General features: G+C 43.5%; 1 protein-coding gene across 1 annotated transcript; it reads left to right on the top strand.

Annotated features, from left to right (window-relative positions):
• Positions 1–4614: 4614 nt before the first annotated feature.
• Positions 4615–5481, top strand: LOC120041008 (stonustoxin subunit beta-like; the record flags this gene model as incomplete). The annotated part of the gene is made up of 2 exons (XM_038985976.1): positions 4615–4639; positions 4876–5481. Coding segments are annotated over 2 exons (555 nt in total), but the record flags the coding sequence as incomplete, so codon positions are not given.
• Between the last annotated feature and the right edge of the window lie 12625 nt (positions 5482–18106).

Consider the following 18106-nt stretch of genomic DNA (forward strand, 5'->3'; position numbering starts at 1 on the left):
GTGTTGTTATATTGTTGTAAGGATGTTGAAGAGAGGGAAAGATTGAAGTGTAGGGTCATTGAGGTTGGACGGGGTTGGGGGGGTTTGGAAGGGATTTGGGGGATGGGGGAGGGTCTATTAGAAGTTAGTAGGACTCTTTTTTATTTTCTCATGAGTTCTGAGTTAGGTAGGAGGATTTAGAGTGGTGTAAACCGTGATTGAACACACTCCAGCACAGTAGGTGGCGCCATGTACCTTTAACGTTGGTTTGTGGACGGCTATTATATCATAGAAGAAGAAGTTGGTCTGTGAAGGTTTTGTGGTTCCTGAGGAGGGCTACTATTATTTTTTATTTGGGTTTTCAAGTATTTTCTGAATGTATTAAAGCCAAAGCTAAAGCCCCCCTAAACAATTCAATATATCAGTCAATATATTTTCTCTGTGATTTGTTGTTTTCCCGTCAACCGTTCCATCGCATCTTAACCGTGTTACCGGGCGGGCACTAGGACCCGGGGGAGGCTGCTGCACCGGTAGTGACGTCAGTCCTACTTGTAGCTCATTGTGGTCAACGTCAGCTGTGGCTCGAGACTGCTAGCTAACGGTTAACGGAGAGGAAAAGACTCTGACAGGACACATTCATGTAGATAGGCTATGATGGCAATTTGTGGTAAGTTACAATAGAGAGAGAGACTTTTCACTACTATAGACTTTGGTCAGAATCAAAGCTTTGTTAACCAATACGTTTTTATGTGAGGCTGCCGGTAAGTTACAGTGTAACAGACGTTGTGAGCTAGCTAACGGTAACGTTAACGGTGTATTTTAAATTCCACATAAGTTATGTGGCGATGATATCTAGATAACGTTGTATTTAATGTAGTTTTACTATCTGTGCCAGGCTATAAATTACACAAATGATATCTAGTTAACGTTTTATTTAATGTAGTTTTACTATCTGTGCCAGGCTATAAATGACACAAATGATATCTAGTTAACGTTGTATTTAATGTAGTTTTACTATCTGTACCAGGCTATAAATGACACAAATGATATCTAGTTAACGTTGTATTTAATGTAGTTTTACTATCTGTACCAGGCTATAAATGACACAGATAACGTAACATCATACACATATCTTTTCATACTCAGTTGTTTTCATTCAGTAGCCGTTGTAAAACAGTTATCAGTAGGTCATGTGTAGAAAAGGTGACAGTGTTGATCACAGCTTTCTGCTTTCCATGTAGAGGTTTTGGCAAAAAACATTACATTTGATTATTTTGTCAGTAATGGCTGCAAAAATTGGAAAAAAGCTTTGTTTATCTTTGTCAAACATGAGATGAACACAAACACAGAGAGACAGTGTTGTGGCATGGCAAAGCTACCAGGCAACTATCAATCATGGGAACATTGGTCAGATTTGAACATCTGCCCATGCTAGTGATATTGCAGAGAGAAGGGAGTATCTGAGGAGAATTGTTGTGGTCACATCAATGTTAAGAAGACAGGGACTCTGTTTCCGTGACAATGATGAATCTAGTGGAAGCACAAATAGAGGGAACTTTCTAGAATGTATGGAGCTTTTGAAGGAGTTTGACCCTTTCTGGCAAAGGTACAAGACTCCATCAAATGCGACGTATCTCCAGAATTTAGTAGCAAATAGGAGGTTCACTTTGATGCGTCCACCACAAAATAAGCATCAAAAGAGAGAAGCAGTTCTGTAATATAGGATGTAATATTTGTTTGGGATCTTACTTTTTTCAATCAGATTTTATTCCTAATTATTGTTCAGTTTTTGAAGATGTAATTTAGCTCATTAGTTGTGTTTAGTTTTGCCCCATTGTGGATGATACTGTTTAAGATGGTCCATGTGTCTGAAAAGGTTGGGCAGCGTCCTCTGATGTCATCGATCGTAGACCAGAAATAGTCAGAAGTTGCAGTTGTTTCCTACTTCCTGGTAATGCAGACATAAACACACTTGGCACCATCGAGGACGTTTACTTTCTACACCAGTTGTTATTTTCCAGTTTGGTCCTACGGGGCAGGCTACTGGAGGGGGTACCAGGAGGGAGGAGAGTAGAGCAGGACCAAGAGGTGTTCTGTACCTGCCTGTCCAGGAGGGAGGAGAGTAGAGCAGGACCAAGAGGTGTTCTGTACCTGCCTGTCCAGGAGGGAGGAGAGTAGAGCAGGACCAAGAGGTATTCTGTACCTGTCTGTCCAGGAGGGAGGAGAGTAGAGCAGGACCAAGAGGTGTTCTGTACCTGTCTGTCCAGGAGGGAGGAGAGTAGAGCAGGACCAAGAGGTGTTCGGTACCTGTCTGTCCAGGAGGGAGGAGAGTAGAGCAGGACCAAGAGGTGTTCTGTACCTGTCTGTCCAGGAGGGAGGAGAGTAGAGCAGGACCAAGAGGTGTTCGGTACCTGTCTGTCCAGGAGGGAGGAGAGTAGAGCAGGACCAAGAGGTGTTCTGTACCTGTCTGTCCAGGAGGGAGGAGAGTAGAGCAGGACCAAGAGGTGTTCTGTACCTGTCTGTCCAGGAGGGAGGAGAGTAGAGCAGGACCAAGAGGTGTTCTGTACCTGTCTGTCCAGGAGGGAGGAGAGTAGAGCAGGACCAAGAGGTGTTCTGTACCTGTCTGTCCAGGAGGGAAGAGAGTAGAGCAGGACCAAGAGGTGTTCTGTACCTGTCTGTCCAGGAGGGAGGAGAGTAGAGCAGGACCAAGAGGTGTTCTGTACCTGTCTGTCCAGGAGGGAGGAGAGTAGAGCAGGACCAAGAGGTGTTCTGTACCTGTCTGTCCAGGAGGGAGGAGAGTAGAGCAGGACCAAGAGGTGTTCTGTACCTGTCTGTCCAGGAGGGAGGAGAGTAGAGCAGGACCAAGAGGTGTTCGGTACCTGTCTGTCCAGGAGGGAGGAGAGTAGAGCAGGACCAAGAGGTGTTCTGTACCTGTCTGTCCAGGAGGGAGGAGAGTAGAGCAGGACCAAGAGGTGTTCGGTACCTGTCTGTCCAGGAGGGAGGAGAGTAGAGCAGGACCAAGAGGTGTTCTGTACCTGTCTGTCCAGGAGGGAGGAGAGTAGAGCAGGACCAAGAGGTGTTCTGTACCTGTCTGTCCAGGAGGGAGGAGAGTAGAGCAGGACCAAGAGGTGTTCTGTACCTGTCTGTCCAGGAGGGAGGAGAGTAGAGCAGGACCAAGAGGTGTTCTGTACCTGTCTGTCCAGGAGGGAGGAGAGTAGAGCAGGACCAAGAGGTGTTCTGTACCTGTCTGTCCAGGAGGGAAGAGAGTAGAGCAGGACCAAGAGGTGTTCTGTACCTGTCTGTCCAGGAGGGGGGAGAGTAGAGCAGGACCAAGAGGTGTTCTGTACCTGTCTGTCCAGGAGGGAGGAGAGTAGAGCAGGACCAAGAGGTGTTCTGTACCTGTCTGTCCAGGAGGGGGGACAAGGCCTGGTGGACCTGGAGAGCAGGGTGGCAGAGTTCTGACTCAATGAGGTGTAGAGAGGCTACTGTACCTACTGTCTCTCTCTCTCTCTCTCTCAATTAAATTTGCTTTATTGGCATGACGCAACGGTGTACATATTGCCAAAGCTTATTTACAATATAAAAATGAGAATCAAAATTGTCAGTAACAACTATAACCAAGTCTCTCTCTCTCTCTGTCCCTCTCTCTGTCCCTCTCTCTGTCCCTCTCTCTGTCCCTCTCTCTGTCCCTCTCTCTGTCCCTCTCTCTGTCTCTCTCTCTGTCTCTCTCTCTGTCTCTCTCTCTCTCTGTCTCTCTCTCTCTCTCTCTCTCTCTCTCTCTCTCTCTCTCTCTCTCTCTCTCTCTCTCTCTCTCCAGCGCTCTGCACAGACAGCAGTGGAGGACAGTGATCAGATCTTTACTGAGCTGATCCGCTCCATTGAGAGAAGGAGCTCTGAGGTGAAGGAGCTGATCAGAGCCCAAGAGAAGGCTCAAGTGAGTCAAGCTGAAGGACTCCTGGAGCAACTGAAGCAGGAGATAGCTGAGCTGAGGAAGAGAAGCACTGAGCTGGAGCAGCTCTCACACACAGAGGATCACATCCATTTCCTCCAGGTAACTAAACTGTCTTGTTACATGTGATATGAAATTAACTTCATGTGAAACTATTCATCTCAATCATTATGTTGTCCTGTCTCTCTCTGTCTCTCTGTCTGTCTCTCTGTCTGTCTCTCCCTCTCTCTGTCCGTCCCTCTCTCTCTGTGTCTCTCTCTCTCTCTCTCTCTCTCTCTCTCTCTCTCTCTCTCTCTCTCTCTCTCTCTGTCTCTGTCTCTGTCTCTGTCTCTGTCTCTCTCTCTCTCTCCGTCTCTCTCTCTCCAGAGTTATCAGTCTCTCTCCAGTATCAGTGTATCTTCAGACTTACCCAGCATCGTTGTCCGTCCTCTTCAGTACTTTGGAGATGTGAGTAAGACTGTGTCTGAATTGAGAGAGAAACTAGAAGACTTCCTTAAAGGAGAATGGACCAAGATCTCCACTACAGGTGTGTTGAAAACAATAAGAACATCAACTTTAGACCATTGAAAGTTCCCTACTAGTCATATACATGTGGAATATGGTCTGATGATAACATTCCCTCTCTCTGTCAATGTGTTTGTGTGTCTGTAGTGAATCTAGTGGATGTTGTACTGCCTCAAGAGCCCAAGACCAGAGAACAGTTGTTACAATGTGAGTCTCTTTATTGTGAAGTAACTAACAGTCTCTTTTTACTGACACTCCTAACAATCCCTCTAGAAATATATAGCAATAGTAGATCTAATCAAAGACTGGGTATCTATCTGGCTCCTCATATTTCTCTGATTTGATCTCTGCTGTGCTCTAATCAAAGACAGGGTAGATACAGTATCTGACTTAACTTATTGTTCTGACTCCCCTCATTGGTCTCTGCTCTGCTCTTCTCCCAGATTCCTGTCAGCTCACACTGGACCCAAACACAGCACACACACACCTCTCTCTGTCTAAAGGGAACAGAAAGGTGACACGTACAGACCAAGTCCAACCATATCCTGACCATCTAGACAGATTCACCAACTACTGTCAGGTTCTGTGTAGAGAGGGTCTGTCTGGACGCTGTTACTGGGAGGTGGAGTGGACTGGTAATGTTGTTGAAACAGCAGTCTCATATAAAGACATCAGCAGAACAGGAACAGATGGATTTGGAAACAATAACAAGTCCTGGAGTTTAAAGTACTATAGAGGTGGTTATTATTTCAGACACAATAATGTTGAGAATGAAGTATCAGGCCCTCAGTCCTCCAGAGTAGGAGTGTACCTGGATCACAAGGCAGGTACTCTGTCCTTCTACAGTGTCTCTGACACAATGACCCTCCTCCACAGAGTCCAGACCACATTCACTCAGCCCCTCTATCCTGGATTTAGGCTCAATGATTATAATTGTTTTGATAATGGTACTGCTGAGCTGGTTAAACTGTAGTAGGGTCCACATAGATACTAGTCATGCTGGTGTAGTCTATAGCTGAGCTGGTTAAACTGTAGTAGGGTCCACATAGATACTAGTCATGCTGGTGTAGTCTATAGCTGAGCTGGTTAAACTGTAGTAGGGTCCACATAGATACTAGTCATGCTGGTGTAGTCTATAGCTGAGCTGGTTAAACTGTAGTAGTGTCCACATAGATACTAGTCATGCTGGTGTAGTCTATAGCTGAGCTGGTTAAACTGTAGTAGGGTCCACATAGATACTAGTCATGCTGGTGTGGTCTATAGCTGAGCTGGTTAAACTGTAGTAGGGTCCACATAGATACTAGTCATGCTGGTGTAGTCTATAGCTGAGCTGGTTAAACTGTAGTAGGGTCCACATAGATACTAGTCATGCTGGTGTAGTCTATAGCTGAGCTGGTTAAACTGTAGTAGGGTCCACATAGATACTAGTCATGCTGGTGTAGTCTATAGCTGAGCTGGTTAAACTGTAGTAGGGTCCACATAGATACTAGTCATGCTGGTGTAGTCTAGAGCTGAGCTGGTTAAACTGTAGTAGGGTCCACATAGATACTAGTCATGCTGGTGTAGTCTATAGCTGAGCTGGTTAAACTGTAGTAGGGTCTACATAGATACTAGTCATGCTGGTGGTGATGGTCCCCAGATGTGATGATTCATTCTGCTCTGTTTTATCTACAATGATTTAACTGATTTGATCTTCAGAAGATGTTATGAATTAAAATCCAATGTTTTCATATTCTTGTAATTGCAATGTTTTAATCTTGTACATGTCCATGAATCATGATGTCTGGTGTTGATGTATATTGGTTGTCATTCAGAACCATTGATATGTTTTCTCAGTTGGTTCTCTGTCTCTATGTAATTCTCCTCAGTATCATTGATCAGCTTGTTGGTCCTAATTGATGTGTTCTCTGTCACCTGGAGCTGCATGGAAAATGGTCCAGGAACTAAAGGACAATTCAGGACTAGTCAGCCCACTACAAGCTGGTATCACTTACTTTCTACTAAACTATATGGACTGGTTTCCCAGACACAGATTAATCCTAGTCCTGGACTAAAAAGTATGTTCAATGTAGATGTCCAGGAAACCGTCCCTAAATGTGTCATCTTTCATCCTCCCATACTGCTCAGTCCAGCAACATTAAACCTGTCCAGCAGGTGGTGCTATTGACCAAACAATAAAACCAGCAGATATCTTGACTTGCCACTCAGTATATCAGTAATGTTCAGAATAGTACTTTAATATCAGTGGAGATTGATGGTCTTTTTAATCCACTATCCAGAGTCAGGAACAGATGAAGTTAGGTCTGCTACTGTTCAGTGATTAAATATGATTTATGGTGATGGGAAATAATAAAAAACACTAAACTTCATCTAGTAATAGTTTTCCTTTGTTATTTATTCCAAGGTGTGTCTTTAACTTGTAAATGTATTGTGTGGAGGTGAGCTAGTGGTGTGGCTGATAGAATAGAATGAAAAGGGAGGAGGGGAGGAAGAGGGGAGGAGTGAAGGGCTGTTCAAGAAACCAGATGAGGAAGATGTTCAGGGGAATTACTGTCTCTGTTGCAAATGGTTCCCTATTCCCTACCTAGTGCACTACGGTGCTTCTGACCAGGTCTAAAGTAGTGTTCTACGTAGGGAATAGGGTGTAGATTTATTACAATATCATGCTTTAGTGTTTGGCACAACAATATATTAGATCTCCACCCCCCACTTCCTGTCTGTCATCCCCCAGTTCTGTTAAGACTTCCTCTCATTGAACTGGGCCTCATTCTAAATGGTCACTTTGTATTGATAGTCCATACTGGTCTTTACTATGGTTCTACATACGGTACCTGTATTGATAGTCCATACTGGTCTTTACTATGGTTCTATATACAGTACCAGTATTGATAGTCCATACTGGGCTTTACTATGGTTCTACATACAGTACCTGTATTGATAGTCCTTACTGGTCTTTACTATGGTTCTACATACAGTAACCTGTATTGATAGTCCATACTGGACTTTACTATGGTTCTACATACAGTACCTGTATTGATAGTCCATACTGGTCTTTACTATGGTTCTACATACAGTACCTGTATTGATGAGGGCCTCATTATCCGGCTGCACAAATAAAGCCAGGGACTGCAGTGTGCTCCAGTCTCCAGCAGGGGGCAGTAAAACCCTATGGACCTGAAAGGGACTGCAGTGTGCTCCAGTCTCCAGCAGGGGGCAGTAAAACCCTATGGACCTGAAAGGGACTGCAGTGTGCTCCAGTCTCCAGCAGGGGGCAGTAAAACCCTATGGACCTGAAAGGGACTGCAGTGTGCTCCAGTCTCCAGCAGGGTGCAGTAAAACCCTCTGGACCTGAAAGGGACTGCAGTGTGCTCCAGTCTCCAGCAGGGGGCAGTAAAACCCTATGGACCTGAAAGGGACTGCAGTGTGCTCCAGTCTCCAGCAGGGGGCAGTAAAACCCTATGGACCTGAAAGGGAAAGTGAGGAGTAAAAATCAAAGGTGAATTTACATTGATGTTTCCACGGAGACCTGAATCATATCCACGAGGCACCAAACTGAAGACAATGAACTGAAACAGGGAGGGACTAACTGATCTGAAATAATTATGTTGCTAAATATTTTGCTACAGTGTTCTCTAACGAATACGACCCTGGATTCAAATACTATTTGAAATCTTACAAATACTTAGAGTTTTGCTTTGTCCTCCAGATGGGCGGGGTTTGTTTGTACTTTTAGGACTTTTCTATTTGTTCCATTACAACAAACTCAATCAACCACTGCTTATTAAATATTCAACATTATTTTAACTCAGGTCTGCTTCCATGTGCAATAAGCCTGTAACGTCTTGTATGATCTCATCAGGTAAAGGTGTGTCAAATGGAAGGGCAAGTCTCACCACTGAGAGGAAAACATCACTGGTCCACCTCTGCATCAGGTCAGCTATGTTGATCAGTACTGTCCCAGGGATGCTGGGAGCAGAGATGAACTCCCCTGACCTGGTACCACCTATGGAGTTGTCATTTAAATATCAGTTTAACCCCATTACTGCTATAACACATAAACCATGTTAAAATGGATCCAGGTTCCATTTACGCAATAATATATTTCATCACAGGTCACTTGGTAAGTTTGTTAATATCTCCAAAGTGTCTGAAATCAGGATGACTGCAGGTCTGAATCCCAATCTAATGGGGGAAATGGCTCCATCTAATAAGATGGTATTTAGAGATATGGACGTTTTTTTGTTGTTGACAACTTTGCTATTGGGGTGAAAACGTTCCATTAACATACATAGTCCAGTAAAAATGTACCTAACAAGTCACATAAGTTACATGGACTCACTCTGTGAGCATTAATATTACTAAAGACACAGTTTTTACTGCCAGGAGACGTAGCCAGGAAAACTCCTGGCCCTAATAGAAGCTGCAGAGGATTCAGTGGTGTCTTGTTTACCTGCAGGCCACCCTCTTGGTTCTGGAAGACCAGAGGATTCAGTGGTGTCTTGTTTACCTGCAGGTCACCCTCTTGGTTCTAGAAGACCAGAGGATTCAGTGGCGTCTTGTTTACCTGCAGGCCACCCTCTTGGTTCTAGAAGACCAGAGGATTCAGTGGCGTCTTGTTTACCTGCAGGCCACCCTCTTGGTTCTAGAAGACCAGAGGATTCAGTGTTTTCTTGTTTACCTGCAGGCCACTCTCTTGGTTCTAGAAGACCAGAGGATTCAGTGATGTCTTGTTTACCTGCAGGCCACCCTCTTGGTTCTTGAAGACCAGAGGATTCAGTGTTTTCTTGTTTACCTGCAGGCCACCCTCTTGGTTCTTGAAGACCAGAGGATTCAGTGTTTTCTTGTTTACCTGCAGGACACCCTCTTGGTTCTAGAAGACCAGAGGATTCAGTGGTGTCTTCATTACCTGCAGGTCACCCTCTTGGTTCTAGAAGATCAGAGGATTCAGTGGTGTCTTGTTTACCTGCAGGCCATCCTCTTGGTTCTAGAAGACCAGAGTATTCAGTGTTTTCTTGTTTACCTGCAGACCACCCTCTTGGTTCTAGAAGACCAGAGGATTCAGTGGTGTCTTGTTTACCTGCAGGACACCCTCTTGGTTCTAGAAGACCAGAGGATTCAGTGGTGTCTTGTTTACCTGCAGGCCATCCTCTTGGTTCTAGAAGACCAGAGGATTCAGTGTTTTCTTGTTAACCTGCAGGCCACCCTCTTGGTTCTTGAAGACCAGAGGATTCAGTGGTGTCTTGTTTACCTGCAGGACACCCTCTTGGTTCTAGAAGACCAGAGGATTCAGTGGTGTCTTGTTTACCTGCAGGACACCCTCTTTGTTCTAGAAGACCAGAGGATTCAGTGGAGTCTTGTTTACCTGCAGGACACCCTCTTGGTGTCTTAAACTTTGCATCTGCACTGTTATAAATGTTAAAGCATTTTTCATTGTTTAATGTAGTCCTTTGCATAGAGTGGTAAGGCTTTTTAACTTCTCTAGGGTAGGGGGCAGCATTCGGAATTTTGGATGAAATGCATGCCCAAATTAAACGGTCTGTTTCTCGGGCCCAGAAGATATGATATGCATATAACTGGTAGATTTGGATAGAAAACACTAAATTTTCCAAAACTGTTATAATAGTGTCTGTGAGTTTAACAGAACTTGAATTTGAATTTGGCAGGCAAAAACCAGAGAAAAATTCATTCAGGAAGTATTTTTGTTTTTGTTTTTGTAGTTTTCTGAAAAATGAGGGAGTAAGAGCAGTCAGAATGAGTGGACCTTAAAGTTTCACGGAGCTTTTTCATGTGCACAACCGAGAGAGTGCGTTTCTTGTTTACATTTTATTACGTTATTGTCCGGTTGAAATAGTATCGATTATTTAGGCTAAAAACAACCTGAGGTTTGAATATAAACATCGTTTTGTTTCTATGAACTTTACGGATACAATTTGGCTTTTTTTGTCTTCCTGTTTTTATTGCGTTTGAGCCTGTGGATTACTGAAGAAAACGTGCAAACAAAACGGAGGTTTTTGGGTATAAAGAGACTTTATCGAACAAGAGGAACATTTATTGAGTAAATGAATGTCTGCTGAGTGCAACCATATGAAGATCATTAAAGGTAAGGGATTCATTTTATCTCTATTTCTAAATTGTGTAACTCTTCTACTTGGCTGGTTACTGTTTGTAATGATTTGTCTGCTGGGCTATGTTCTCAAATAATCGTAAGGTATGCTTTCGCCGTAAAGCATTTTTTTAATATGACACCGTGGTGGATTCACAAGAAGTTAATCTTTAAACCTATGTAAAATATGTTTTGTTTTCTGAATTTTTATGAGTATTTCAGTATTTGAATTTGGCGCCCAGGAGTTTCACTGGCTGTTGAAGAGGTGGGACGCTACCATCTCACGTGCCCAAGAGAGGTTAATACTGATAGCAACAACAACCAGACAGACAGACAGGTTGTTTACTATAACTGGATGAAGGGATGCAGTGTTGAAGGCTTCCTTTAAAACCTGTTGAGGACAGAGGGCGCTGTTTTCACTTTGGGGGAAAATCGTGCCCAATTTAAACGGCCTCGTACTCAGTTCTTGCTCGTACAATATGCATATTATTATTACTATTGGATAGAAAACACTCTCTAGTTTCTAAAACCGTTTGAAATATATCTGTGAGTAAAACAGAACTCCTTTTGCAGCAAACTTCCTGACAGGAAGTGGAAGATCTGAAATCGATGCACTGTTTTAGGGGCTGCCTATTAAAGTCCTTGATATTTATTAGTTTAGATGCACTTCATACGTCTTCCACTAGATGTCGACAAGCAGTGAGAGAAGAAATTGAGTGTGTAACTTGATCTGGGCTCGAATAATAGCTCTTGGCATGACGTGTCACCAGTTTCCTGTTTTCTGGAGAGCGCGAGAAGGGACCTGGATTTGCCTTCTGATAAGCTGCCGTTATGGACGACTAATATCTCCGGCTTTGATTTTATTTGATACATGTGACAATATCATCGTAAAGTATGTTTTTTCAATATAGTTTAATCAGATTATTGAAATTTCTTCGGGAGTTTTGCCGTGTTCCGTTCTCTGTGTTTGTTGACGATTTAGAGATTCGCGCCACTTGGCAAGTGTGCTTGCTAAATCGAGAGGGAAAAAGGCCGTTCTAAAACCAAACAACGATTGTTCTGGACAAAGGACCCCTTGTACAACATTCTGATGGAAGATCAGCAAAGGTAGGACCCATTTTATGATGTTATTTCATATATCTGTCGTACATGTGAACTAGTCGTTTGCGCCCAGAGTTTGGGCACTCTCTCGCTATACCTAAGCTTGATGTCGTAATGAAGTTATTTTTAGAATTCTAACACGGCGATTGCATTAAGAACTAGTGTATCTATCATTTCCTATACAACATGTATTTTTTAGTTATGTTTATGAATAGTTATTTGGTCAGAATATGTGTGTCAGAAAAAGTGTCAGAAAAATATCCGGATGTTGTGGGAAAAAGATGCTACGTTAGCACAATGTATAACCACTGATTTCAGCTCTAAATATGCACATTTTCGAACAAAACATAAGTGTATGTATAACCTGATGTCATAGGACTGTCATCTGATGAAGCTTATCAAGGTTAGTCAAAAATTATATATCTTTTGCTGGTTTATTCGCTATCGCTAACGTGCCTATTGCTATCGCTAACGTGCCTTGATGAATGAATGCGGTAGTGTGGTAGGCTATTGTAGTAAGCTAATATAATGCTATATTGTGTTTTCGCTGTAAAACACTTAAAAAATCGGAAATATTGGCTGGATTCGCAAGATGTTTGTCTTTAATTTGCTGTACACCATCGATTTTTCAGAAATGTTTTATGATGAGTATTTAGGTATTTGACGTTGGTGTCTGTAATTACTCTGGCTGCTTCGGTCCTATTTGTGACGGTAGCTGTGATGGTAGCTGCAATGTAAAACTGATTTATACCTCAAATATGCAAATGTTTCGAACAAAACATAGATTTATTGTATAACATGTTATAAGACTGTCATCTGATGAAGTTGTTTCTTGGTTAGTTTGGTTGGTTCTTGGTTAGTTAGGTTGGCTTTGTGCATGCTACCTGTGCTGTGAAAATTTTTTATCTTTTTTGTATTTGGTAGTGAGCTAACATAAATATATGTGGTGTTATCGCTGTAAAACATTTTAAAAATCGGACATGTTGACTGGATTCACAAGATGTGTATCTTTCATTTGCTGTATTGGACTTGTTAATGTGTGAAAGTTAAATATTTCTAAAAAATATCTTTTGAATTTCGCTCTCTGCCTTTTCAGTGGATTGTGGGAGGAGTTCCGCTAGCGGAACGCCAGAGCCAGACAGGTTAAGCAAACCAGATGGCACCATTTTTATTTTATTTATTATTTACAGATAGCCAGGGGTGTCACGGATACCCCCGGTACTGCTGCTCATTCAGTTCACCGGCTCCGGAGGTCTACGTCACCGGTCTTCGTGGCATCACTGAACTGGATCATTACCACCAACCCCGGACTGTCTTCTCTCATTACGCACACCTGGTTCCCATTCCCCCTGATTAGTATGTGTATAAATGACTGTCTTCTCTCATTACGCACACCTGGTTCCCATTCCCCCTGATTAGTATGTGTATAAATGACTGTCTTCTCTCATTACGCACACCTGGTTCCCATTCCCCCTGATTAGTATGTGTATAAATGACTGTCTTGTCTCATTACGCACACCTGGTTCCCATTCCCCCTGATTAGTATGTGTATAAATGACTGTCTTCTCTCATTACGCACACCTGGTTCCCATTCCCCCTGATTAGTATGTGTATAAATGACTGTCTTCTCTCATTACGCACACCTGGTTCCCATTCCCCCTGATTAGTATGTGTATAAATGACTGTCTTCTCTCATTACGCACACCTGGTTCCCATTCCCCCTGATTAGTATGTGTATAAATGACTGTCTTCTCTCATTACGCACACCTGGTTCCCATTCCCCCTGATTAGTATGTGTATAAATGACTGTCTTCTCTCATTACGCACACCTGGTTCCCATTCCCCCTGATTAGTATGTGTATAAATGACTGTCTTCTCTCATTACGCACACCTGGTTCCCATTCCCCCTGATTAGTATGTGTATAAATGACTGTCTTCTCTCATTACGCACACCTGGTTCCCATTCCCCCTGATTAGTATGTGTATAAATGACTGTCTTCTCTCATTACGCACACCTGGTTCCCATTCCCCCTGATTAGTATGTGTATATATATGTGCCCTCTGTTCCACATTGTCCTTGTCGGTTATTGTTACCAAGTCCGTTGGTCTTGTGAGTACCTGTGCTCTGTTGTATCGGCTTGCATGTTACCGTGTTAATGTGCACTTGTTAGCTGATACCCACGTGCCATCTCCTCATTGGTTATACTTCCTCGGGTGACTGGAAGACAAACAGAGGTCAGTGGTGGTAATACACCTTATGAAAGTTAGTTGCCAACCGCCATATAAAGTCCAAAGAAGAAAAAGCCTGGAAGGAGGAGAGATGATCAGAAACGATTTGGTTGACTGTTTTATGTGTGGCTTAATTGTCGAAATAGAGGACCTTGTGCATTTCAGGTAAAATAACAACTCAACGTTTATATCCCTGGACAAATTAGCAACAGCTAGCTAGCTAGCTACATTGCCATAAATGTTTAATGCCGTCCGACCTGTCCCCAGATTAATGTAATTGGTTCAGAGTTTGTTTTTATATTGTAACCTGCGTGTTGTGATCGCGTTTGGTGTGGGGGGACAAAATCAATTTGCGCACGGCCCGTCAGGGGGGGGGGGGTGGGTGGGGGGGGTTTGGAGGATTATAAGGGCCTGTGACAGAACTCCCCTAAAATGATTAGAACATTAGGTTAATCATTTATTATAGACTTTTTTATATACTTTTTTACCTATCATTAATATAATATTTTATCTACAATGTACTAATAAGACTAACGGTTTCTTTTCATTTTCTGTTTTTTGGCAACAAGTAAACATCCAGAGGGCCCCCCTCTATTTGGTCCTGCCCCCAAACCAGGCACGAACGGTACTTGCTAGCAGTGAATTGGCCCAACAGATGCAGCTTCAGGCTCAGCTGCATTGTCTCCCCATCCCCCTGAACCAGCCCTGTCTCCCCATACCCCTGAACCAGCCCTGTCTCCCCATACCCCTGAACCAGCCCTGTCTCCCCATACCCCTGAACCAGCCCTGTCTCCCCATCTCCCTGAACCAGCCCTGTCTCCCCATCCCCCTGAACCAGCCCTGTCTCCCCATCCCCCTGAACCAGCCCTGTCTCCCCATACCCCTGAACCAGCCCTGTCTCCCCATACCCCTGAACCAGCCCTGTCTCCCCATACCCCTGAACCAGCCCTGTCTCCCCATACCCCTGAACCAGCCCTGTCTCCCCATCTCCCTGAACCAGCCCTGTCTCCCCATCTCCCTGAACCAGTCCTGTCTCCCCATCCCCCTGAACCAGCCCTGTCTCCCCATACCCCTGAACCAGCCCTGTCTCCCCATACCCCTGAACCAGCCCTGTCCCCCCATACCCCTGAACCAGCCCTGTCTCCCCATACCCCTGAACCAGCCCTGTCTCCCCATCCCCCTGAACCAGCCCTGTCTCCCCATCCCCCTGAACCAGCCCTGTCTCCCCATCCCCCTGAACCAGCCCTACTTCCAACTGAAGAGGAAGGTGAGCAGCATTGTGTTGAATGACATGTCAGTTGGCATAATTGCAGGGGCTCTGTGAGAATTTATTTTATTATTATGAAAAGTATTAAAGATTAAGTCCTTTTCAATGATAATAATTCAAACACTGTAATTATTTTTCCACGTAATGATCATTATATGAAACAAAAACAGCCTGTAGTCTTGGATGCTGGACAGTTTGAAGCATTGAATGACTCAGTCTGTATAAGTGACAGCCAATGTTAAAATAATACCTTCAAGTCATATGTCCAAGGTATGTCTCCATGGCTTTGATGCAGACTGAAATATGGTCGTTTACTGACATCTAGTGGCGGTGATACGCTACTGCAGGTAATTTGGGTCAATATTCTGCAGGATTCAGTGCTGTTTAATTTTTTCAACAAAATGGTAGTAACTTGAAATGTTGTTTGTTGGAAGAGGTGAAAGACAGTTCTGGCAGAACCAATGAGGATGGAGCAAATGAGAGAAGGTGCACAGAAAGACAAAGTGAGGATGCTGAAAAACAAGCTGATCAGTGACTTTGCTAGCAAGGAAGCTGGGCTCTTGGTGAGTAAGGCTGAGCAAGGGCCAGTGACAGCTGTTAAATGGCAGGGCTATGGATATTGGATCACTATACACATGAGGCCCACAGACAGAGAACAAGATATATCTCAAAGTAATGGCTGGATTGCCATAAAATTTGTTGTTCACAATCAAGATCCCAAGTGGAAGAAACCTGTTGATTTGGTGACCTCTTGACCTTTCCTCTAGCGCCACCATCAGGCCTTTTCATTTCCATGTTGTTTTCCATTTCCACTTTTACAGCTGCTTATTGTCTCGTTGGTATGTATACTTAGTTAAAATATCTGCTGCTGATTTTATTAGTTTGTTAAATCATTCTATAGATGATCAAGTTCGTTTATTTTAATTGAAGAGGTTATAATGTATATTTAAGTTATATTTCTTTTAAGTTATTCATTAATGTTAAGATAATTTTCCATTCAAGAATTTTCCCATTAAAATTACATTTAGACTGTAAAAGATGCCTTTTAGCACATTTCATCAAATAGTGAATTCCACTGTATGCAGAATGTTGCCTGTGTTATACCTTCACAGCTCACTGTCAGTAAATATCCTACAGTAAATATTGGACTACAAGAGTTGCAAGCCTGCAAAGGTAGAGTTATTTAAATCTTTGAATGGGTGGATTGTGTTCTGGAGGTGTGTGGTTACAGCAGTTGTGCAGGGTTGGTGTGGTGGTGGGGCCCAATGTGATATCTTTTCATGGGGCCCCAAATCCATGACGGCGCCCCTGGGTGAAACTAAACTGATAGTGAAACTATAGTTTCACTCCTCCATATGTGCACAGCAATATGCCTTCTTTATTCCTTAAAGCAGAGAGCTCTTTACCATCTCTATGCTCCTATTATTAAGCTATGATATAGTTATATAGGTACATCTAATAGATCCTGCAGAGCATCATCAGAGCAAAGGGTGGCTACTTAAACAAATCAAAATGTTTTTTATTTTTCAAACACTTTTTTGTTGGTTAATACATGATTATATGTTATTTCAAAGTTGATGTCTTCACTATTATTCCACAATGTAGAAAATAAAGAAAAACCCTTGAATGAGAAGGTGTGTTCAAACTTTTAACTGGTACTGTATGTCAAGACAACGTTAGCGGTGTGACTTCTCAGAAATGTTCATCTGTTTCCCAGAACTGCCTGTTGCGCTGTTGTCCAGCGGGCTGGTATCATTTGCAATGGATGTAAAAACAGACTTTGTTGACTTGTGAGGCCAGTGGTGTACATGGTGAGTTAAGATAATCAGAAATCAGACATTGCCAAATGGGCACTTTCCTACATCTGAATGCATTCTGGAGAGAGACACACCATAACTTCACCACCTCCCCTTCTTCTTGAGGCAAAATGTTAAATTATACTCATGACACTGTCACGCCCTGACCATAGAGCCCTTGGTTCTCTATGGTGTAGTAGATCAGGGCGTGACTAGGGGGTGTTCTAGGTTATATATTTCTATGTTGGTGCTCTTGGTATGGTTCCCAATTAGAGGCAGCTGATGTTGGTTGTCTCTAATTGGGGATCATACTTAAGGGTTCCCTGTTCCCACCTGCTCTGTGGGGTATTGTTTTGAGTGAGAGCTTGGTGCACCTCAGTAGGTCGTTGTTTGTTTCTTGGTTTGTTTTAAGTTTCTCTAAAAATAAAGATGTGGAACTCCAATCACGCTGCACCTTGGTCTGTCTCTCCACACGCCCGTGACAGACACATTATCTTCACACAATCACACTGCACCTTGGTCTGTCTCTCCACACGCCGTGACAGACACATTATCTACACACAATCACACTGCACCTTGGTCTGTCTCTCCACACGCCGTGACAGACACATTATCTACACACAATCACACTGCACCTTGGTCTGTCTCTCCACACGCCGTGACAGACACATTATCTACACACAATCACGCTGCACCTTGGTCTGTCTCTCCACACGCCGTGACAGACACATTATCTACACACAATCACACTGCACCTTGGTCTGTCTCTCCACACGCCGTGACAGACACATTATCTACACACAATCACGCTGCACCTTGGTCTGTCTCTCCACACGCCGTGACAGACACATTATCTACACACAATCACACTGCACCTTGGTCTGTCTCTCCACACGCCGTGACAGACACATTATCTACACACAATCACGCTGCACCTTGGTCTGTCTCTCCACACGCCCGTGACAGACACATTATCTACACACAATCATGCTGCACCTTGGTCTGTCTCTCCACACGCCGTGACAGACACATTATCTACACACAATCACGCTGCACCTTGGTCTGTCTCTCCACACGCCGTGACAGACACATTATCTACACACAATCACACTGCACCTTGGTCTGTCTCTCCACACGCCGTGACAGACACATTATCTACACACAATCACGCTGCACCT

The sequence above is a fragment of the Salvelinus namaycush genome, unplaced genomic scaffold (assembly GCF_016432855.1).
Source record: "Salvelinus namaycush isolate Seneca unplaced genomic scaffold, SaNama_1.0 Scaffold4, whole genome shotgun sequence".
In the NCBI taxonomy this organism is placed as follows: domain Eukaryota; kingdom Metazoa; phylum Chordata; class Actinopteri; order Salmoniformes; family Salmonidae; genus Salvelinus; species Salvelinus namaycush.